The 24,763-nt window shown below is 37.7% G+C and overlaps 1 protein-coding gene across 1 annotated transcript; it reads right to left on the reverse strand.

Annotated features, from left to right (window-relative positions):
* Positions 1 to 12,182: 12,182 nt before the first annotated feature.
* Positions 12,183 to 20,876, reverse strand: LOC135471527 (receptor-type tyrosine-protein phosphatase C-like). Its single transcript, XM_064750793.1, has 5 exons — positions 20,832 to 20,876; positions 19,250 to 19,372; positions 16,722 to 16,870; positions 15,467 to 15,602; positions 12,183 to 14,978 (listed from the first exon to the last, which is right to left on the reverse strand). Exons 1-5 carry the CDS (start codon positions 20,859 to 20,861, stop codon positions 14,877 to 14,879), a joined length of 540 nt encoding a protein of 179 aa, XP_064606863.1. The 5' UTR covers positions 20,862 to 20,876; the 3' UTR covers positions 12,183 to 14,876.
* Positions 20,877 to 24,763: the final 3,887 nt, after the last annotated feature.

Genomic DNA, 24,763 nt, shown 5'->3' on the forward strand with positions numbered 1-24,763 from the left:
GCCCCCTTGTTGCAGAACGGATTTCCACCGCTCATTTTTCTAATGCTGCTCCAGTGAGACGACTTACCGAAGGAAATAAGCCGCCACAGCCAAGCTATTATACTGATACGGGTCAACCAGTCGTTGCAATCTTTCCCTAATGTTGAACGCCAAGCGAGGAACCAGTATCATACAATTGAAGAACTCACGAGAACGACGTTAAACGATACCTATAGTCTATTTCTTTTAGCCAGCCGCCTATATTCAACTATCTTTACAATCACTTATATTTGCTGCCTAAACTGTTATCGATTTGACAGTAACCCTGTTACTGACAGTGCTATATTTGAAATAGTTTTCACGTTTTAGTGTAAAATAATCTTAATAAATGAATTTTATCTGATCTCTTAAAGTATATGATCTCAAGGCAGTATAGATTTAGAGATGAATGTTAGGAAATTAAATTGATGTAGTCTATACGCAGAAACAGTTGTGTAGGTTGTGCTTTTACGTGGAGTTCATTCTAACCACTTGCTGGTGCAGCCATTGTAAAACAAATTACTCTCCACGCCCATTGTCCAGCATACAACATGTATTTGAATAAGACGTCACCCGAGGCTATGAGTTCTTAGTGTCGAAACTAAAGTTATGGAATTTAACATTATGAATTAGAAAAAGGAATTTAACTGCATTTCCTTTGTTATAATATGGGTGTTCAATGTGTAGAGCGTGTGTTGTTACGTGTCACTGACTAAAGGCAATTTTGGTAGCGGATATGGCTGATTTCACACACACCTGAATATGGATGACTCTCTTAAAGAAATGGACTATAGGTCATTCTGTGCATCTCTGTTTAAGATCCTTTAAATTTCGATTCAGTATCAGGCGAATTGCATCGCTTTTTCATTTGAAAAAAGCATACGTCGTCCTATTTATTTATTGATTTGTTTGTGGATACTAATTATATTTAAAAGTATCGTATTGTTTATTTGCTCGAATTTACCTTACTTAAGACAGTTTTAAGTGTAATATATATATGTATATCATACCTGTGACAATAGCTTGGAGCGAGCATGTATTAAGTCAGTATGTATTGTATTTATATAATTCTTAACACTGAAACTCATGTACAGGACATGACTCTAGATCCAGTCACAATATTTAAATACAAATCAGTTCTATTTAGGTCATGTCTCAGGCGAGGATTTATTCCAAAAATAGATGTAAGCCTATTAGTCGAATGGGTTTAGTGTTTTATGGAACGAAAACACCAACTCTTTACATAAAATGGCCTTTTCAAAATGTTGACAATAAATCAATGAATAGGTATTTCACGTTGTTTTCATAAATTGTCGGAGTATCCAGGATCAAGCCCGAGTCATGGTTAGAGCTTTGAAATTGACAATTTTTGTGCTTTTGTCGTTCGTTCTCAGCATAAGAGGACAGGCCAAGCGTTGGTGTCAATATTTTGTGGCTGAGTGTTGCGTCGTCTTTTGTGTCCTTCGGACTATGTTCCATTGGGGCAGCACCGTATGTGTACCACAGCAGTGTCACAAGACATCGTGTGGATCATGCTATGCATTGGAGGCTGTTTCGAAATAAATGAAGAATCGTCATGTGCATGCAAGTGATCATATCAGGGGTCTGTCGCAATCCCATCCCCTGTGTAAACAGTGATTACTGTACAGCATTATTAACAGTATTGATTTTTATGGAAGAAAATGGCATTTCATCACAGATCGGTCGCAGATGACGCACATGTAATATACAAACAGTAGCACTTATGCTCTTCTGTTGTTATGAGATGTTCCATTTAAAGTTGTCAAGACAAATTCCTACTGCTTATATAGTATGTTATTTGTGATAAACGAATAGATGAATGATCCCAGACTGAAAAATAAATTGCCACAGAAATAAGAATTTACATTTTTGAGGATTTTTTTCAGTTTTGCGTAAGATCACATAAGCTGAACTGGTGGGTATAATTCGAAAAATAAGACCACTAGAAACTTTGCGCTCTGCTAAAATAATGTTTTAAGCTCTATTTTTTTTCTTTTAAAAATTGTAAATATGTTATTCTCATAAATTTATGATAAAAACCAAAGAGTTGAAATTACTCTAATATCTGCGGTACGCCTTGAGTCAAGGCTTTATTAACAGTTACAAGACCAAGGTGTGTGTAAAAAACAGTACATTAAAACTGTGATTAAAATGGCAGTGGATGCAAGGAGCGTGCCTATAACTTTATAGTGTTGCTTGCATTCACAGGTAAAAATGTTTTTTTGTCTATGAATATTTTCTGTCAGAGCCACAATCCGAAAGTATTTGTTTTCCATAATGGATAACAGGAATGGGCAAAAAAATTTCCGTTAAATCAAACATTATAACGTAACCTCTACAATGTTACAATAAATATCAGTTTCTAATGTAGCGTATTTAATATGCCCTCACTAAATTCAAAATATTAAACTGTTAAGTTTAACAGAAAGTCTGTCGTCTGAGTGATGTTGGAATGTATTCTGTTATTGCAGCAGATTGTTCTGTTAAATACGACACACATATTCTATCAACTCAACGTAAAGATTCTAGACAAACAGGATATTATGTTGAATATGACACAATATAATGTTATAATAACAGAATATATTCTTACATCAATCAGACAACAGATTTTTGAGTGTACCCTGAGCTGAAAAAGGAAAGTTTACGTCAATAAATGGTGTCAGAATCATGCTGTCGGGCGATTATTTCACCACTCAGGGTGCTGTGGTACGTACAGCATTATGCATATTTACACAATATCATAGGTATGCACATGCGTAGTTTTACAACAGCAATACCAAACGTCATTGACAACTTAAACATAGTCATTCCTTCCGTCGAAAACAAGGATAGTCTCTTTAGGCTTGTCGAGTCCTGCGACCGATGGTTCGACGTTAAACCTCAAGCATACATATATATATATATATATGTATTGTTTATATTGCAACAGCAGCGGTTTTAGTTCGTATTTATTATACTGATACACAATTATTTTGTGAGCTAAGTACAAAACTGAAGATTTGGTTTGAATTTAAATCTTGGTTTAAATCTTAAGAGTCTTCGGCCCACACTTCACGTCATTTGTATGTCATTACTTTCATATTTTATTTTATTCCTTTCGGCCATGTTTCTAGTGCCTTTTATCCGTAAATTTTTTGATTCATGGCTTGTTTTGACCAGTCATATTTGTTTAAATCCAAATGTGATGTTGTCGTTTATTTGTTGTATAAATTACATTGTCTCTTACTTATCTTCAGTCATTGAAGGTTAACATGCTATGTGTTGACAAAGGCTTTTGTAGGATGGATGACGGTCACTGATTCTCTCGAGGCAGTATCACAAGATGGAGTTAACCCTGAGATCAAACACATGTAACTTCTAAACAACGTTGGGCGATGCCCCAGGGTTTTCTGTAGCTAGTGTTCATTATGTTCCGGTACATGGTACCAAAGGCGATGCATTCTGTCGTGACGACAGTACATCACATGACAAGTTTTCCACATGAGCCAACTGAGACAGGAAGGGCTTAGCAAGCTGAATGAATGTTGTATGAATGAAGCACTTGTTCATACAATATTTACGAGAACACAGAGTCATGCCATAGCGTACATTTCCATGACTCTCAATTCCATCAAAAAGCAGACAGAGCGTGTCCAAGGTTCCTGGGTGATACCCAAGGGGTTGACTAATATAGATCCAAATTAGGCATTTACAAATCTGTAATTGATATGACCTCAGTTCTACGTCATCACCAAGGTTTGTTCTCATAAGGCTACAGCTTACTTTCAACATGTTGACGCAGATGGAGTATAAGATTTTAACATATTGACATCATTCAAATAAATATTTTCAAAATAGGTTTGAATAGGAAAACATGTCACTAAAGAGGAGACTTAACACACTTCCTGGTTTCATGCCAAGGAACAAGAGAGAGATTAATATGAACATGCAACCCGATTTATCAAGGGCTTGGTATGTTCCAAACCACTTTGGTTAGAACGCTGAATTTAATATGATTAAGACGTACAGCATAGCGAGAAAAACCAAAGGAGCGAGGACAGTGTGATAGTTTTGCAAATGGTGACAAGTAACTGGTGAATTACGGTCTCTTGTGAATTTATCTGAGTTAGCGTTTTATTCTAACTGTTCATGTAAATGAAAAAGTAGCATCAAATTACACATCTCCTAACACCATGGCTAAAGTAGAATTAAATTAACGTTAGAATTAGGTTAAAACAAATGCAGTTATGTTAATTGCAATTTATTATACATCACTGGTCCAGAACAACTCAAAATGCTGTGTTGTCATCACATTGAACATACAACAACATTAAATACCCACCCTTATTGTATTTAAAACCAACAGGTGAGAATCCGATCTAGTTTGTGAATATATATACACTTCTGCAAAATTCATTAATCACTTAACTTGCAATGCTGGTTCTAACCGATTTAGATTAATTTTTAGCATTGTGCAATATCTGACTACATACATACCGTGGGAAATATGTAAATTATAAAAGACTTACAGCCTGGAGGGTAAAAACAGCGCAGCGGCTACAGTGTGACTCAGAGCGCTGTCGTGTCAAAACAGTTAACAAAGAAGAATATGAAAATGCAAAGGGACCAGGCTACGTATCCAACATATCCACATACCGCATGTTTGAGTAGTTCTAGACCAGTGAAGTTTAATAAATTTTTGCCTGCTTTTGCTCAAGCCATGGTGCTAAGGGCGTATAAGTTGCTACTTTTTTAGCATTTACATGAACAGATAACTTAAAACACTGACTTACGTGTTACCATCACCGACGTGTGACCTTCCAACTATCATAAGGTCATCATCGCTCCAGTTTTACACTCCATGCTGTCGTCTTTTGTATCAAATGTAATGTTTAACGATGTAGATGTTAATCAGGGATGCTAATTCTATAAACCATGAAAACAACAGTAACTATTTAATTTGTTATGTGCACGACTGCCGTCGGTTTCTAAATATAGCTTACCACTGTTTACATATGCTAAGTTCAGGGAGTGCTGTCTGCCTCTACCTTAGAATATTCCAGAATGCGCCCAGTTCGGTGCCTGTTTGTTTACATCAAGTGTTCAGGAATTTTCTTATTCTGGACAATTCCACCAGGCTATATAAGACCTATGAAAGCAGGGGAGAACGGAGAGAGACGGAGAGAACGGAGAGATCGGAGAAAGGAGAATTATTGAGAGTTTGGGTGCTTTCACTGTGTATTACCTTAGTATGCCCTTTGTGCTGAATTTTGGTGTCTCTATAGCCTCTGGCTTTGTTATATCCTATCTCCACCGAGCACTTGTTCAGTCTGAACTTGTATGTTTAATTTGTGCTCTTGTATACAGAGTGCTTATTAGTACACGGACACTGTCTGTGGAATTTTGTGTATATTTCGTCATACACTCAGTTATACTGTGGATTTTCCATCTTGTGAATTTGCCTCTGAGCATTCATGCCTGTGTGGTATATATATTGTGGAAATTATGCGTCCGTTTGGACTTGACACCGTAAGTACCTTAGTATTTGTATAGATACTGCTATCCTTTCTTGTTAAACTTAAGTACTTTAATATTTGTATAAGTCTTATTATCTGTTTTTGTTAAGCTAATAAATTGTTGTAAAATAAAATCTGCTGGTTTTGATTACTTTTTTGTGCGGCTAAACTGTCGTGTATTTCGAACAAGCGATCTCTTTATAATACAGACAGTTTGGGTCGTAACAAATTCTACAATTTATATTCTGATGATGACTATAGTTACACTGCATATAACATATTTACCTCTTTCTGTATTAGTAAGTCCCTTGACAAAACACGTCAATGGCGTTACAAAGATATAGTTACCTGTCAGTTACGCTTGTCTTATTTGATCACAGCGCTGGTTCCCTATACACCATCATTGCCAAAGTCAAGGCTATGGCAGCATTTAACCACAGCTCTATTAAGTTTGCCTTCGTATGTTTAGTTGGTCCAAGCAATTGACTCCCTCCTTCACATCAGTGCAATTATAAATGTCCCTTCCCGTTAAATGGGTAGTAGCCTGTGGGTACAGACGAATGACAAAGGCTGACAGAGCTTTAGGAGAAAGGCAGTTTGTATTAGTCTGTTGAAACACGGTAAATCTATCCGCCAGCAATCAGCCAACTGTCTCTCTTCATCGTTTCACCAGCCCAGTTACTATCCCCGCACTCTAATACTCCACTATTGATCCTGATCGATCTCACTACTCGTTGCAGAGGCCGACATTTACCTGTCGTTCGGAAACAGGTATGAAGGTGGTCAATAGCTAATTTCCGTCTTTTGACCAATCAAATTGAAATACACAAATGTTGGTTTCTTTGTGCTAATAGAGTCCATTACTAAAATACTCATGTGTAGTTTGGTTCTACTGATTTCCATCGACCACATAAAATGCAATATTTGTCACTGTAGCCCTTTCTGAAATACAGTTGTTAAGGAGTAAATGCAGTTTCTTGCCACAAAATATATGTTTGCTTTCCACATCCATTCCGCACTTAATGGTTATATATATGCCACTTTCGGTTTCCAGTATGCGCAATGAAATATCAGTATGGGCAAAACTATACAGATATCCACATCACTACCATTTGTGTTAAGAATAAAACATCTTCCAATAAAAATTTAATTTGTATTAACGCAAAAAAACGTAAAAACAACGACGGTATAATACTTTTTGGGGTTTAAAATATCAATCTCAATGTCAAGTTAAAGGCAAGTCATTGGGAGAAGTATTCACAACATTACCCTCGGCATCCAAAGGCTGCTTTCTAATAAAACGGAAAAACAAACATTAACATCAACTGTCAAACGATATTTTATACCACTTTGAATAGAGACATATAAATACTAGCTGAAGATAATTACCTTTGGCGGAATGGACCCATTGCAAAAGTCTCCATGTATGAATAGTCGCAATCAAACCGCAATTGAGATACATATATTACTATAAACAACATATATACCGCAATACTATAGTACACGGTTTGAATGCTGATTTCACTCGTTCGACTTGAACTTGCCATGCCTCTTTCCATCATCATTGAAAACTGTTGACTGCGTCTCTTTCGGGGATTCCGCCGTATTTTTGTACTTTATATGAATAACTTACTTAGTTCTTTGGCAGTTTGCGATAATGGTCGTTTTGGGAATATGGCCTCTCCCAATTACCTCCCTTTAGGTAACTCTCCCGATTAAAAGGTGCGTTTTTAGGAGTAAACTTTGGTTAGGTGGTACTTCAGAATTATGTCTGATGACAGGTTTTGGAGTTTAAGATGCATAAACTATCTGAACACCCAGCTTTAATACAGATTTTGTAAACCTAGTTGGAAAGCCCATGAAAACTTTAGGTAGTTTGTTAATATTTGTAGGTAATTTTAAGATCTCCCCTGGCCCTAATAAAATACCTACGCCAACTATGCGGAACTCTTAAAGCTGAAATACATGGATTTCATTCCAGATATTTCGACATTTGCGACTCCCAAAGGCTGATGTCATCTTTTTTTCCTTACATTTTGTTGGCTAGAAATATGTGGTAACATAATCTACATGCTGCATTATTAAATAGGCGAGGTTCCACTTCTCGTTTTTTTACGGATCAAAATCTAGTTTCGCGTTACGTCATAAGCGCTGTCGGGTAATCAGGGAGGTCATTCAGAGCAGGCATATTGGTTTTGCGATTATTGATTTGGAACGTCCATCTTCGTTGACGGCTGGTATACCAATGTTTCGACGAATAGATCCAAAGTCTTCTTTCCATCACAAGATTACATCTTTCAAATTTATTACGTAGATCTAAATACCGCTATCTGGAAACTAAGTAATATCACCGTAGAGTATCAGATGTAGGTTGCTGGAAAAATTCGTGAGAAAGCAGCTGGTGACGTGTTTTAATTGCTCTGTGTGTGCTTCTTTTCAAATCCTCAGACAGGTTGGTGGACGTTTAGACCTTCACGATATTTGTCTATTACCTTGGTAAGGTTTTGTGTATACCTGTATTCTAATAGATGTCCTTGCTGATGTGCCTGTTGAGATATTGTGATTTCGTCTGGCTTATTGGTGATTTTGTCGCTCTGCCAGGTTTCCTCCCACCATAATGCTGGCCACTGTCGTATGAGTGAAATATTCTTGAGTACGGAGTTAAACACCAATCAAAGAAATAAATAAATAATTTAATAGTCTAATTCATCAAACAAATTGTATATATATTGATTCTCTCTTCAATCACCCACAGAACACTCGCTGCGGGAAAAACAAAAACATAATTTGTTTCCAGCATGATGCTTTATATTGATAAATAGCCGAGGTGTTTTAACAATAATCAAATGGGAATATAAACATTTACTTAAATGATGTTTTAAGGAAGGTTACAAAGACAGGGGAAGTTGAAAAAGATTGTGTGTTAACGATTGCATTCCTTTTAAGTGTAAAGCATGTTTCATTGCGGGTATTTGTTTTTGTTAGTAATATGGATGACACAGCAAACAGCTGTGTGTTTAAAGGCAAGACACCTCGTCCGCTATCTTTTGTACTCCATCCTTTAGTGCTGATTTAAAGATATTTACTCAAAATGTATTCCTCAAGAACGACTCGTGAGTTCAAGTCCAGCTCATGCTGGCTTCCTCGCCGGCCGTAAGTGGGAAGGTCTGGCAGCAACCTGCGGATGGTCGTGGGTTTCCCCCGGGCTGTGCCCGGTTTCCACCCACCATAATGCTGGCCGCCGTCGTATAAGTGAAATATTCTTGAGTACGGCGTAAAACACCAATCAAAAAAAAAAAAAATCAAGAACGGCTCAATAAATCGAATAGAGAGAGGGAAAGGGAAATTTCTCTTGGTAAACACATCTTGACCTGCTATCGATGAGAACGACAATACTTCTGAAGACTTTTGTGCCCAAGAGTAGTCTTGACAGGTTTGCTTGGTCTCGTGCCAGTTATGCGCCACGTGACGAGTAAACGTGCTTAGTCACTTAGAAGCTGATACCAGTGATAAGTGTACACTTTAAGTCAGCAGAGTGGCGCGTGGCTCACTGCTGCTGCCAAACTCACAGTCACAGCCAAGCTTTAATCCCGGCCATAAAATGGAGTAAATGAGTGTTTAGAGTTAAACGTCGCACTTAACAATTTGTCAGTCATATGACGACTAAGGTGTCCTTAGAATGCAAGTCTGTGTCATGTGCCTCCTTGTTGCAGAACGGATTTCCACCGCTCAGTTATCTAATACTGCTCAAGTGAGACGACTTACCGAAGTAAGTCCAAGGTTTACGACCTTTACTTGCATACAAAACTTTCCTAACGATATGGTTTGTGTCCTCTGTGATATTTTGATCTATTCAATAAATCGTGTGGGTATCAGCTGAACAGTTGTGCGAAAAAGTAGAATGATTTTCTTTTTCCTGTGATATTAAGGCACTTTATGGCACGTATTAACGATTTATTGACAGGATGTACGGTGTGAATGCCTTGTCATCTGTGTGTACCTTGTCTGGAACGTCCATCAGTGCACAAGAGGGTTGCTTGTATGCCAAGGTTTTGGGCATGAGAACACTGGATCGCTAAACACCTGCTCTGTTTGAGGTTCTTGCAGAAGAAATAACATAACATATCTAAAGCATGACACTTGAGCGATCCAGAACTGGTGGTGAAATCTGGTGAGGGTATATACATAAAAAACAGGGAGACCAACCTTTGGATTCTCTCAACATTCTCTTCAGCACATATATCAGGAGGTATGGTTCTAAAGATTGTGTTCTTTCCGAATCGTGTTTTACGGTGTATCAGAAGTCTTTTTATCGATCCACAGTTTCACTTTTCAAGGAAATTTACATATCTTATTTTGTAACCGTAAATGGAACTGAATAAAAGCTAAATTAAATGAACATGCCAACATATTTAGCAGTGCCGGTCTCGCACAATCACAAATAGTATAAAAGCGCAGAGGTACTATGGAATAAAACAGTCAGAATGGTACTGTGCTCAACACATTAACTAATCTATGTGTGTTGACGCTTTAATGCATTTTCACGCATATTTACGAGAAACTATTGGTAAAATAGTCGGAGAACTGTTGTATTTCCATACCTTGCACACAGTAGGACTGTGACTGAACTCAAGAACAGTTTACTAAAACAAAGACTGTGGTGTTTAAGTGTGGGTCGAATTGAACAAACATCGGAAGAGACCACAGAGTCTTGTTAGGTATACATATCAAACCCCAGTGGCATGAAATCATAGCATACGCATAAGGAGTGAGATTCGGACTTACCACTTACGATCTGCTTGCGTGCGGTAAGTCCTGAGGTATCTTGATAATCTTTCTAAAATTCAAGATATTGTCGCTGGTATTTTTTTTATACATCAGCTGTGATTTACACAGACTTTTACTAACCTTTATCGGTCGGGCTACACACCAACATTGCAAACGATCTTAATATACTATGCACGTATTTATCACAGCGTGCCATAGATTTCATTTACCAAAACGTGACTACCGCGGATAGAAGTCCTACAAGAGTCAGTGGTTAGCTTAAGTGAGAATGACTCGTGGCATGTCACATTGCTCTCTATTCTTAATGGAAAATTGCCTAAATAATATCAGTGTGAAAGTATGTGACACCATTTATCAACAGTGCAGATACATTCCAGTCTGCTAGTGGTTACCAACGGCGCTCCTGTTTTTGGCAGACCAATAGCTGTTTTCATACCAATAGGACTGTATGAGGAAATTTCTACACAAAATTAATGTTTTCATAGCTCGATCCTTTTCTCTAATCAGGATGTATATTTATGTTGTTTTAGGAATAAATCAATGTCGTCGAGCAGCGAAAAATATCTACACATCGTTGGATTTGAAGAAAACAACAGAAAGTTTCTACGAGAATCTTATCCGGGCCTATATCTGTATGAGGATATCTGTACCGCTCTTCTCACGTCCTGATGGTGACTTATAAGAGAAAAGGGCAAAAGTAATTATTCCAATATTGATATTGTAAATTATCCGTATTTGAACAGTAGAATACCAAAAGGTCCTGCATAACTAGTGTGCCAAGGATACTTCACCATCGCCTTCAAACTCTTATTTCATAAAATTTTGTGATATCTATAGCACTCTTGTTGGCAAATAGTTATGGACAGAGCTTTCAGAATCTCTGCTAGTGTCAGCGCAGTTGTATCGAAGTCCGCTTATAGTCCGAGGCCAGGATATGAATACGTACTCCGACTATGGACAGTATTATGGTTCATGATTGTGATATAAACATGATGATTCTATGAACGGTTGCGATTAAAGCGTAACTAAATGACCCAGGAGCCTTTCACCAATGTGGTCGCTACTATTTCACGCCGAGCTCATGTTAGCGTCCTCTCCCGACGTACGTGGGAAGGTTTCCAGCAACCTGTGTATGGCCGTAGGTTTCGACGGGCTGCGCCCGGTTTCCTCTCGCCATAATGCTATTCGCCATCGTATAAATAAAATATTCTGGAGAGCGACGTAAAACACAAATCAAATAAATATACACGTACGTTCAGGGTCATGCGTAGAAAGGCAGACTGCATGGCCTAAACCACAGCTGTACGCCATGTAAGCACCGGACACACATTTCGATGTACAGCCATCTGCCGAACCAGCTATAGCCGGCGTGGATCCTTCACATCATTTGCCATTGCTGGGACATTGAGCCAGGAAGTCCAATTCTATGTGGTAATGTATAAAAATACACTTAATATATAAGCCGTATGAGTCAGGCCGCGAACCAGCGAAAGAATAAGTGAACCTGCCGCGACCTTTGCTGTCGGTCGTCAAGTTCGGATCTTTCCCATTACACGTTCTCATGTTACAGAATGATACTGTTTTTCTTGTTGCGAATTTGTGAGAATGGGGTCAGGGTACATCTAATATAACGTGATTTTGTTGAAATTTATTTTTGTTTAACAATTGTGATTCACAGCGTTTTTTGTTGTTTCGGTAACTATGATTTCACGTTCAATAATAAAAAATGCAGTTATTATATTGTAACCTTGACAACACTCAAATAACGATAATTGCATTTTTGTCACTAAAATCAACACATCACTAAACATATTAATGAAGAATAATATCTTTAATGCGAATACTGTGTAGCCTCAGGCGACTAAAAGATGGAATATTAGACACCAAACGTACAGTTAAATGTACAGACTGATATTTAAAAATAGAAATCAAATGTGGGTCAATCAAAACGGCTAACAAAGTTAAGAAAAAAAACAGACCAGTTTTTATTGTGTCAATAAAAAGTCCAATTTTAGCCGGATTTATTAGATTTGTTCTTAAAATGTAAATATCAAAAATATGTCACAAGGTAAATTTAGAGATTAGCAACTATCTCTTACAGGACAAAATAAACCTTTATAATAGCTAGAAACAAATATACTGTTTGGTTAAAGGAGAAGATCCCTAAAATCGAAGTGGGCATCGCTAAATAGGCCATTTAACACTATGCATAAATATACTTTCATTGATTTTTTAAATTTTTGTGAAGAGAGTCAAAGGTTTACTCCAATCAAAGGCGTTCAAGGGTTTGAATTCAAAGATGGGCTTTATGGACCATACTCTCAGAGTTTAGGAACTCTGGCGTCACAGGAAGTTCTTCCAACTCTAATCACGACACCGAATGTAGTAATACCTTTCTACCCGTGAGTAAGAGGTTGCTGAAATAATGTTCTCAAAAGTTTTTTCCTTCTGGCGTGCATGCTAAAACCGTGTCTTTACTCCAATACCAACGGATCCAGCAGAACCTAAAACCATGTCTTTACCGCAATAACAGCAGACACAACATGCTCTATACAATGTGACATTACAACACTAAAAAAATCGGCAGGACCAAAAACACCTCACCTATATATCAATAACATCTCATCCAGCTTGACTAATTCAGCTACAGCTACATTTCGAAAAACCCATCTATGTTAGAAAAAGTTGACCACTCCAATTATAATAATATAAAATCGTCACACAAAACACAGATATGCAAGATGTCCAAAATGCTAGGAGTTTTTCAAACAAATGCGCCAGTTTGTTTTTTTAACAGCTCTAAAAATCCTACGAGGAAGATTGCATATTTCTAACAGGTAAATAAGTGTTTACTAACCTGTATATTTAAAATGGATTTACTAGGTTTGTTCTCGTTAATATTTATTTAATTATTTGATTGGTGTTTTACAATATTCACTTACAGGACAACAGACAGTATTATGATGGGAGGAAACCGGGCAGAGTCCCGCGGGAAATCTATGGCCACCCGCAGGTTGCTGCCTGACCTGCCCACGCTAAGTTCTTGTAAATAAATTTAAGTGTCAAAAATATATTGCAATGTGAATAAAGCAATTACAATGAACATCTTTGGAGAAGTAAGCGTTTATAACATAAAAAAGCAAAAGTTTACCAATAGCAACACACTGAGCTTAAAGGTGGAGAAAACATCAAAATTACATCAAGTTCAGATGAAAGAGTGCGAAAGGTTAGTTAAAAATGTGGTCTTCAATATTTTTGTTTAAATTTTTATTTAAAGAGAAAAAAACAATTGAAAATAATTTTGTATGGGGGAATTTTGGACCACCTTGTGGTATATATAGTTTTTGTGTGATAATTCTTTAAATGAGGATGTAACACATGTGTAATAAATATATTTGCCCTAGAATTTGATCTTTTCAGTTAAAAAATGTGTTCAACCTGGAGTTTGATCATATTTCATTTTTATATATTCATAAATATTATCATCATTCAGATTAAAGACATATGTGTGGATATAAACTACAAATTCACTTTCAAATAAATTTATTAGACAGGCATCACATCCTTATTTAGAACAATATTATGTAACGATGATAAATACTAAAAGGTGGTCCCAAATACCCACCGTACAAAAAAGTTTTGTAACACCCTTTTCGCCTGCAAAATAAAAAATAAAAAAATTATTAAAGACCATATTTGCTGTTAAGTTTGTTAATTTGATCTTTCATCAAATTTTGACATCATTGTTATGTTTTCTTCTCCTTTAAACCTAAACAATACATTTACGGTAATGACGGCATAACTAATTTGTTATTTAATCAGAGTTTCAAATCAATAAAACATTCAAAATCGCACATTTATGAGGAAAACAAAAATAACCAAAACCCGAAAATTTCATAGCAATATAAACATAAATAATGACCTATAAACCGTAAATTGACACAAATAATATAGCTATTATCATGACTTTATCAACAGCACAATCATCACGACCTAAAAACGTAAATTTACACCAATCACCGCACTATGATCATGATCTGAAAACCAAAACTTACACCAATCAAAACACTATGATCACGACCTAAAAAGCGTATTACTAAATCAATAAAACAATCATCATGATCTAAAAAGCGTAAATTTACACCAAACATAGCACTATCATCATGACCTAGAAACCGCATTATTAAATCAAAAACTCAATCATCTGAATGACCATTACAGGAACAAAGCATATTTACAGCAATAAGCACACAGTAGTCATGATTTGAACGCATTTTCACAACAGTTACAACACAAACTTCACGTCCTAAACCCCTACCTTTACAACAACAACAAAGTGAGCAGCACACCCAACACAACACAGTTTTAATCAACACCAACAGAATCAACAGTGACAAACCATTGACATAAAAGCTCATCAGTTATGGCATAAAGTTACACAAATATACAACACTGAGGCCACAGCATGTTTGGCAAATGGAAATAAGAAACAGTTTTGATTAATCCAGTCATAGCGTAGAAACTATTAGTGGAATCTTTGCTGAACTTATTTTACATCGCCTCCGAAACTGTTGTCATTGGTCTGAAATTAGCGTAGGTTTGGAAGTTGTCCAGATATCCCATGACGACCTGGTGGATGAAGTTAAGCTGACCCTAAAAATGGGTAAAGGATGAAAGAGACATATGATAAATTGTAAGCAAGCTGACCATAAATAGGGTAGAAAAAAGACAGATGGCAAATGGTAAGTAAGATGACCCTAAAATAGGGTAAAATCCAAAGAAAACAGATGGTTAATGACAAGCGTGAGGTTCGAAACACATATGCTTCTGATTTTCTGACACTCAAATTCTACACGCATCTATACTATATTCATTATGAAGACATTAATAAGTCGACGTATGATCCTTTTCTTTCTCTAAAAGTCCCTGAGCATTGAAATAGATTTATACGCGTAAGGGCATAGTTATATTTGTGTTATTTTTATTTTATAATTAGAAGTACTGTGGTCGATTTGGAGGTCCACGTTTAGCAATGGCATCAGCATTAGTACATCATTAAAAGGAAGACTATCACTCATATGCTTTATACAAAAATGACACTGATATAGTCATCTGTTTAATAATGTTATAAGTAATCATACCACATCTGTTATAATCTCCGGTCTGTTGTTCCTCATCTGCTTTATAGTCTGTAGGATATTGACGTTCTGGTCAACCTTCAGTCTTTCTAGCACGGTCCAAACCACGCAGAACAACCCACTCTTTGTCACGCCATCCCTGCATGGGTACAATCAGGGCATATATTATTTTAATCATACACGTAGGTCTGTATTTCTTCATCATCAATCTTAAAAGCAAGTAATGCGCACTCACATTATGATCGTATAATTTATATTATACAGGTAACATTCATTTACTGCTAATTTCTCATCTTTTCACCAGGTATGTTGGCTCACAAATAGGGTGGCCCTTCATATTTTGTCAGTTTTGTCTAATTTGTTTCTATGTCTGCGCTAATTCACTTTTAGAAATATGTTACAGTCTTTGTTCTTAACGATAATTTTGTAATAGTAAAACCTATGAATCGTTGTAAACACTAAAAATATTAAAAAACTTCGAATGCCACAAACAGGTCACCCTTAAAGAACATAATTTACATTCCCAATTAAGCGAATATCAAAAATGAGATAAACATAATTAAAGACCTGCAGCATAGAGAGTAAACCAGAGCAACGATGACAGTGTGATAAACCTACAGCATAGAGAGTAAAACCAGAGCAGCGACGAAAGTGTGGTAGACGTACTGCATATAATAAAACCAGAGCAGCGACGACAGTATGATAGGCGTACAGCAGACAGTCAAACCAGAGCAGCGACGACAGTGTGATAGGTGTACAGCGAATTGTCTGAACTCGTTATTGCCCGTTGTAAATATGAAAAGGTTTGGCCCAAATACTAAAGTCAACAAGCTGCAGACTCGGGCTATCGTACGTAAGAGTGCAAACTGAGTCATTATGAGGCTTCATCACGATTACATAGGTAACCAGGACAGCCGTATGCAGACGGCCCAATGTCTCAGAGCATAAACTACTTCTGTCTACATACGGTTATTTTGTTTACCTAAGCTTATTATTTCAAAATCTGATTTTGGCTTTATTACATTTTATATATGGAGACCTCGTTTTCAGCAAATACTAAGCACTATTTACATTTTAATACTATATGAGCAAAAATCCTGAGGCGTCTTTGCCTTATAAAAAACAAAAACCCGCTATATTTCTCTGGAGTGAGAATGTATAATTTCACATGCAAGAGAAAGTACAATGGCAGCGGGCGGTTGTCTGCCATAGAAGAGCTCTTTTGACACACATCATATATGAGTAGTGCATAGCTAACCTGCAATGAACCAGTACAGGTCCGTCGCCAGCCTTATCTCGCCACATTTCAACACTCTGCAGTACAGTCAAAAGCGTTGGTATAGTCTCCAGTGTTGGTTCACTCGTGAAAAATGGGCAGCGGAATTGTTTGATGGGCTGAGGTGCTTTCTGGAAATATTCATCAAATTCGATCATAAATAAAATTTACAGTATTCATCAGGATAATGTAGAACGCTCAGGAAGACTCTGCATTTAAGATGTGTAAAATACAGTTTCCCTCTTGTGATGTACAACGCAGGTTTCTTTATGCTGTGAGTGCAGGGAGGAGTCAGTAATGGCCTCCTCCCACTATCCTATGCTCACTGCTTCAGTCATGCCAGTCACCTGTAATTTGTCATGCATACCACTTATATAGGTACGTCATTTTACCATTTTGCCCTTTTAAATAGTGTTCTCATGCCCGTGTGAATAGTTTATCATTTGAATAACTTGCCGTGTGAAATGCATAATATATTACCCTACTTAGCTTAGATTACAAACATAGCTTAGATTTATCAACATTCTGTATTACTTCCTTTCCCTCCGAGAGTCTCACGGAAGATCAGCCTGGGCTGAGTCTCTATCCGTGTCTCATGCATTATTTTTATTATGAACATAATAACATAAATTATAATGAATTATAAACTCAGTTATTCCTGTACTAACATGACACCACTGATGGGACTTATATCTGTACTATTCTTTATCGTGGGTTTCCCCTGGGCTTTGTCCGTTTTCCTACCACCATAATGCTGGCCGGCGTCGTATAAGTGAAATATTCTTGGGTACGGCGTAAAACACCAATCATATAAATAAACAAATGAAGAATGACATTTCGGGAAAATCCCTGTCAGTGAATGAGATTTAATCCACATCTGGCGTGATCTAGCGCTAGGTTCTTGTGTTTTGAGTGGCCTCTTTGCTAGCGAAATTCCTTTCGCCTTTCCATGATCGTTGGAAACTGCTGACTGCTTTTCTTTGCATGATTGCGTCCTATTTTGGTATATTATATATACTTTCTTAGTTCTTTGGTGGTTTGTGTTTGTGTCCTTTTGGGAATGGGCCATGCGATTATTGACCCTGATCGTCCATTTCGTCCAACGTCCAACAGCTGCTACACTATAGGCTGATAGTCCTAGTTTCGCTATATATTGGACACGAAGACATATGCTTTAGATTTTACACGTATTTTTAAAAAACTAGGACAAAAAGATTTAAAAGCGCTCGACAAAGAAAAGAATCGATTTTGAATTTAACCAGAGCGTTGCTGTTTCAAAACTATAGAATTCTATTTTGTATAGGGTTATAACATCCCACTGGTTTAAAAGTTGTGGTGATTGGTCATGTTTTATATATGTTGTTATGAACTAATTTTCTTGGTTACATTATGAGACATTCTTATAAAGGGTTCACTTTTTATTCTGATGTGATCAGTCCATAATGTCTAGCCCAAATTTGCCCTGTGACCGAAAGTAAAAATCGACAAAATTTTTTGCATGGGGATGATCAATTTCTAATCTTTATTTTCAGCTGCAACGCGCATTTGTGTTGGTGAAGTGTGTTCAAGCTGTTGTTAAAAGTTAGTATTCTTCCTGTTCTTGGGCGAGTTATGTGTATGCGTCGCTGCTTGTGACAAGACATGGGGCATTCTTCTTTCTTTAAATAAAGGTGTTATTACAGTTAGATGGGAACCGCCAGCGCTTTTGTTTTGTTTGATTTATTTATTTGATTGGCGTTTTGCGCCGTACTTAAGAATATTTTACAATATGATGGTGGGAGGAAACCCACGAACAACCGCTGAATGTTGGCAGACCTTCCCAGGTACCTCCAGATATGAAGCCAGGATGGGCTGGACTTGAACCCACAGCGACTGAATTGGAGAGAGGCTTCTGGATCAATGCGCCTTGCTGGTGCGATAACTACCACGTCCATGGAGGCCCCGTTTTGTTTCTTGATTTTTTTGCTTTTTAAAAATGTCGCACGCGTATTAACTGATTCTTTCAAATTTTGCACAGTACAGTACAGTACATACGTGAAGATCGTGCACTTAGTTCAACGGAGACGTTCAGTTCGCGCTTGAACACTAGCTGTAAAAGCGCAACCGAGATATATATTGACTATCAACAACCGATAAACTGGCATGGTTGAAGATCTGGATCTTTGGGTCTTTCCATTACTATTGAAAACCGTTATATGCTTCTCTTTTCATGAACCCTTCCAAATGTCGGACTTAGTACATGGACAAAGACCTGGATTGTTGAGGGTTCTTTTGGAACTGGTTTTAAGGTTGTTTACCCGAAACCACCATTTTATTTAGGGGAGGGAGGGTGGTGGTGATGTTGGAATATAAATTTCGATGCCCAGATCCAGAACATGAACTTTCAGTCATGAAAAATAGCAACTAATATATCACTAAGATAACAGACATTTTTCTTTTCATCTCTGAATTAATCTACTCAGAAATAATTGCCTTTGTTTGACATACTCAAAAGTATAGCAGGGCTTTACCTTGTCTTTGTGGCTCAGTTCATAAGTCCAAGTGGAGAATTCCACTCTCTGGTCAACATCTGTCACCTCCACCTCGAACGGGTTAAAGGTTTCCTTCTTATCTGTCCAATACACCCCAACATTCTGTGTGCAAGAAAATAAAGCATAATAAATTTATGTATTGTATATTTGACTTTTTATTTCATGATGTAATCTGTAGATTATATTAAGCGATCCTAGATTTAAGTCAAATGTTCAAATCACTTTAAAATTTTTATTTCCTACGTACCAAGGACAAACCATTGCTTGACAACGTAAATTATGGGTAAGTTATTTTAAAACAAATATCAGCTAAATTAATGGAAAGGAACATATCAAATTTAATTAGTTAAAATTTTGAATTAAGTCCAACATCGCTTCGTGATCCTGGGGCCAGGAGTTTTACACCAATGTACACTTGTATCAGGGGAAAGGTTTTAGGGGTGGAAGAAACTTGGGTATTTGTAGTGAGTACTTTCTCACTCGCGCATAAAATATGAAATACAGAGACAGTTTTACGTGTGCCAAATTTGGGAAAGCCAACTGATCTCGAACTAATTCCAAATAGCGCTTATTGCCATCATGGTACTAGAAACATTGGAGGCTAAGCAATCTGAAATATCCTGATATTAGGGTTCAGCTCGGGTGTTCGACAGACTGAACTGTTACTGAATGTATAATAAAGCAAATAACAGTTTTGCCGCGCGCATTTTTTCGCTGCCTTGTAATTCTCGATAGTCACACACTCAGAATATTCTCAGCATTGTATGCACCACTTTGTGGTCAATGTGACAGACTACCTATATGTATGCACCTCATCCCCTCTGTTGGGGTCTATCGCCTGGACAACTTTCATTGTGACAAATTACCTACTTATCTCCTGTTTTGCGAGCTATCAATAATGTGCACAACTTTCATTGTGACACATTACCTACCTTATTCCCTGTTTTGGGTTTCCTTTATCTGCACAACTTTCAATGTGACACATTACCTACCTTATTCCTCTGTTTTAAGTTTTCCATTATCTGCACAACTTTCAATGTAACACTATACTTACTTTAGGGGTTTAACGTCGTACTGAACAATTTTTCAGTCATATGACGACGGAGGAGTCCTTGGAGTGCATGTACGTGTAATGTGCCTCCTTCTTGAAGCACAGATTTCCACCGCTCCTTTATTTTAAAAAACAGTTTGAGTGAGACGAGTTAAGCCGAGCCTATGTCGACCTTGTGACTGGGACAACTGGGTTTTTGGCAACTGGAAGCAACTAGGAGCAACTGGCAGCAACTCGGGGCATACCGTTATGGGCACAAGTGGTCAGTGAGACAGACTTCCTACCTTGTCCCCTGTTATGGGATATTCCATTAACTGAACAAGCGGTCAATGTGACAGGACTACCTACCTTATCCCCTGTTTTGGGAAGTTTTCCATTAACAGAACAAAAGGTCAATGTGACAGACGACTCACCCAATCCTCTGTTTTTTCCATTATTTGCATTTGCACAGCCTTGTGTTCCCCCGTCTCCCATGATCTGCGTATCTGGTCAATTTGACACACTACCTACCTTATCCCCTGTTTTCACGCGGTCCAACATGATGATGGTACTGACTTTGTGATCATAGACCAGACGCCAGAATCCACGACCGTGTGGTAGAGGAGTCTGAGTTAGGATAAAACCCTTCTTCTGTTTGTATCCCTACAATAAAAAACATCATTTTCATTGCACCAAAGTTAAAAAAACAACTGTATTTCCCAAGTGTAAATTCATACACGTCATAAACCATTCCCGCTGTTTGCAGCAGACAATCCTGGCAACAGACTGAAGGCAGAGCCCATTTCGTGAATTTGAAATAAGTGGAACTTGAACTTGATGAAATATGGATGGGATGGATATTTACAATTATCGACAGTTCAGGAGTTTAAAACTCTTAGGACTCTTGGCGTTGTACATGTTCGGTACACTCCTAGGAAGATAGTAATCGACTGTTTTCCGAAATGTTGCTTCACTTCCTGCTAGGGTGACTACACGAGCGAATACAGTTATCCAGTTCAACTTCTACCACAGTAGCGCTTTTCGTATTATTACTTTCACTCTCGCGAGATGCTGCTGTACTGGCCAAAGGATTTAGGCTCAGACCTCTGCCCGGTTTCCTCCCGTCATAATGCTGGACGCTGTCGTATTAAGTGAAATATTGTTGAGTACGGTGTAAAACACCAATCAAATACATAAAGGAATAAATCACTACTTACTCACTACTTGCGAAATTTATTTCACAATAACTGACCGAGAATTTAAGTTGTCAAGCAATATTTGGACCTTCTTACTTTACAAATAGCAACATTAAAGTGATTCGAAATCTTGACTTAAATCTAAGATCGCTTCGTGATCCCTAAGCAAGATCTTGGTGTGATTATTGCTGACTTCATATACATCAACGAGGCTGCTAATTAAAACTTGCATAAAACAGATCTAAGTATCACATGCTCAGTGGGAAGCCCGGTATGTCCCAGCGCTGAAGATGCTCGCTTTTAATTCGCTAGGATATATGACATTCTATAACAGTTTTATATATTTGAGTTAGGTTGTATTTGTGAAATAGAGTATAGTGTCGTGGAGGCAATGGAATAAATCCTAGGTTCATGTGACCAATGGAATCAGGCCTTACCTAGGCCTTGATATGCTTGCTACACAAGTGTGCGTGTGGGTCAAATCCAGACGCCCGCAATTTGTAGGAGCCTAGGGACAATAAATGGCCTTACAGTTGACGAAGAACACTTGTCTCCCAACAATATCTTGTACATATATATAGTTGGCAAGTCCGTCGGCAACTGTCAAGGGGTTGATGGTTTACCACGGACACTCCAATGAATATGACGTTATATAACGACGAAATAAATGCATACGTTGTTAATAATTAATTAATTTGAAAAGACTAAGACTAATGATATTGACATCTCATCTAGTCTGTCATGTGAAGGAACCATAATTAGATGTGGTCTTCTATGTGCGGCTGGAAAGGATTAATACACCGGTTTCAATTTAAACTTAGTGTACCGTATTCATACCTTTGTGGAGTCCCTTGCAGTTCATATTACCTTTCCACTTTTGAACATACAAACCACACTGTAGGGCCCCGACGAAGACCTTACCGGAAGATATACAGCATTGATGTAGTCGTTAGAGCCGGACACTGGCGTGGACAAGTATGGCCTGCAGCTATCAACTGAAATACAAGAATCACTGGTTTACTCTAACGAAGCTGCTGTGCTGCAGCAACGTGTTATTTGCAACACATATTACGCAGTTTACAGCTTTCCTTCACGTACCTGACCGTTGATGAGGCTTAGACTTCATAAACATCAAAGACAGAACTATGAACAACGTGGGGATAATGTTGTAACACTCTGAATACAGGGATAGAAAAACAGTCCTTAATGGCACCAACTGACGAAAAAGAATGATGTGAAGTGAGAAGGTACAGGGGCTTGATGCTAACCAGGTAAGTGTTTGAGCTCTTTACCGGGGAACACGGACACAGCTCTCAAGTACATTTAAGCCGAGCCATCTTTCTGGATGCTCGGTGTCAATGTATATCAATTTGGGGCATTTCCGCTAATCAATAATCAAGTGCAGAGTCTGAGACTGATAGGAAGTTTGTCTTTGTGCCTTGAGTACTGCTGATTGTCATCTGGATGTCAGTGTTATCTTTCACTCTAGGAATTCACGAGGATCAGTGGATTTACCACTATATGCTGAGACTTCCTATTGAGATTGTGTGTGTTTGGAAAGGTGTTGTGTCTGCTCTGATCTCCAAAAGAATCTATATTTTGTTGTTACCTACATTGTTTTATATGTTGTAAAATGTTGTACTATTTAGTCTAAGATTAGACTATTTTATTATATGTATTTAATTTGTTTAAAAGTGTTCGGTTATTACTGTCTGGGAGTTGAACAAGTCATTACTATGCAGATTGACCTCTCTGATAACGATACCTTAACGGTATACGCTGCTGAACAGCGAGATGAGCTATGAGTTTTCACATACTTTACAACGATGTTTATTGGGCACATGGAAACGGTGTCTAACACAATATTAAATCAGAAGTTGATATCGACATAAAAACCGTGTTAGGTGTGTTGAGTGTAGATCAATTGTCGATGAAATAAGGCTTAGTCACAAAAGACTTACGGGCTAAAAATTTGGAGTATCTGTTCTTGGAAATGTTGTCCGGATGTCTGGCGGATTCCACTTGCATCTTGTTCGCGGGTTGGGAGAGTTCCCGGAGGACCTAAAACGGACGGCGATAACTTCCATTTTTAAATGTTCTATTTTATTTGAACACTTTGTAAAGAGGTTTCGGTCAGAACAACTTCATCACAGACCCACAGTAGCCATGAATAGACTAGCTGTGTGATGCACCACGTAATTCCCAATATATAATTATTTGCTTGACTACAGTTTTACGCCATATTCACGAATATTTCACTTTATATACGACGGTGGCTTATTTATTTATATATTTATTTGATTGCTGTTTTACGCCGTACTGAAGAATATTTCACTTATACGATGGTGGCCAGCATTATGGTGGGAGCGGTGGCATGAATGACAGTAAATTTAGAATTCTAGTAGCCTCAACAGTTTGCAAATATTTCTTATTCTTCTATTTTCGCAACAGACCTCAAACTGTGCGACCATCTTGGACTGTCCGGTCTCGGGGTCGACAGTGCAAAGGTCAGAGTACACGGTGGCAAAGCTCACAGATGGAATTGAACTGTCGCTGAATTTCAAGGCTTCTCCCAGGGCTGCGTGTAGAAACTCGTACTGTTCCTGGTTAACATAAGAGCAATTTTTTTTTTATACTTTAGCAGAACTTTCCTGCAATGCATAATGTTAAATCATCTTGCTGAATAAACCCGTCAGATCAAATTACATGTAACCATATGTTATATATTATGAATACTTGCCATTCCGTTTTATTCCAACATACATTTGGCACAATGAGACGATCACGCATTGTTTTTATTTTCTATCTCGTCATTCAATAAAAGTAGTGTTTGCAGGTAAATACCGTTTCGATGACATATGCACAATGCTTGTTTTAAATTTAACAAGTGATGTGAAGAAAAGTAGTATCATGATCACAGATAATGTACAAGGTAGAAAAAGTTTGACCTCAGTGCGATCAGATATTGCCTTCAGAAAACAGTCCCGTGGTGTGGGAACATACCCTAACTCAGGTAAATTGACAAGAAGTCACATGTCACCGGATACGTCTGACCATTTGTCAGCTACATGCATCACACTGTCTTCGCTGCTCTGTTTTTTTCTCTCTATGCTGTATGTCTTAATTATATTACACAATTACGTTTCCTGTGGTATATCAGTACACTCAGAGGAGATTGGAATTTCCAAACCAGATCTGCAGTCTTTTTATGGCTAATTGTACCTGTGTCTGCACCATGTTGACCCGCTGCTGTCTCAGAATCATCAC

The sequence above is a fragment of the Liolophura sinensis genome, chromosome 7 (assembly GCF_032854445.1).
Source record: "Liolophura sinensis isolate JHLJ2023 chromosome 7, CUHK_Ljap_v2, whole genome shotgun sequence".
NCBI classification, from domain to species: Eukaryota; Metazoa; Mollusca; class Polyplacophora; order Chitonida; family Chitonidae; genus Liolophura; species Liolophura sinensis.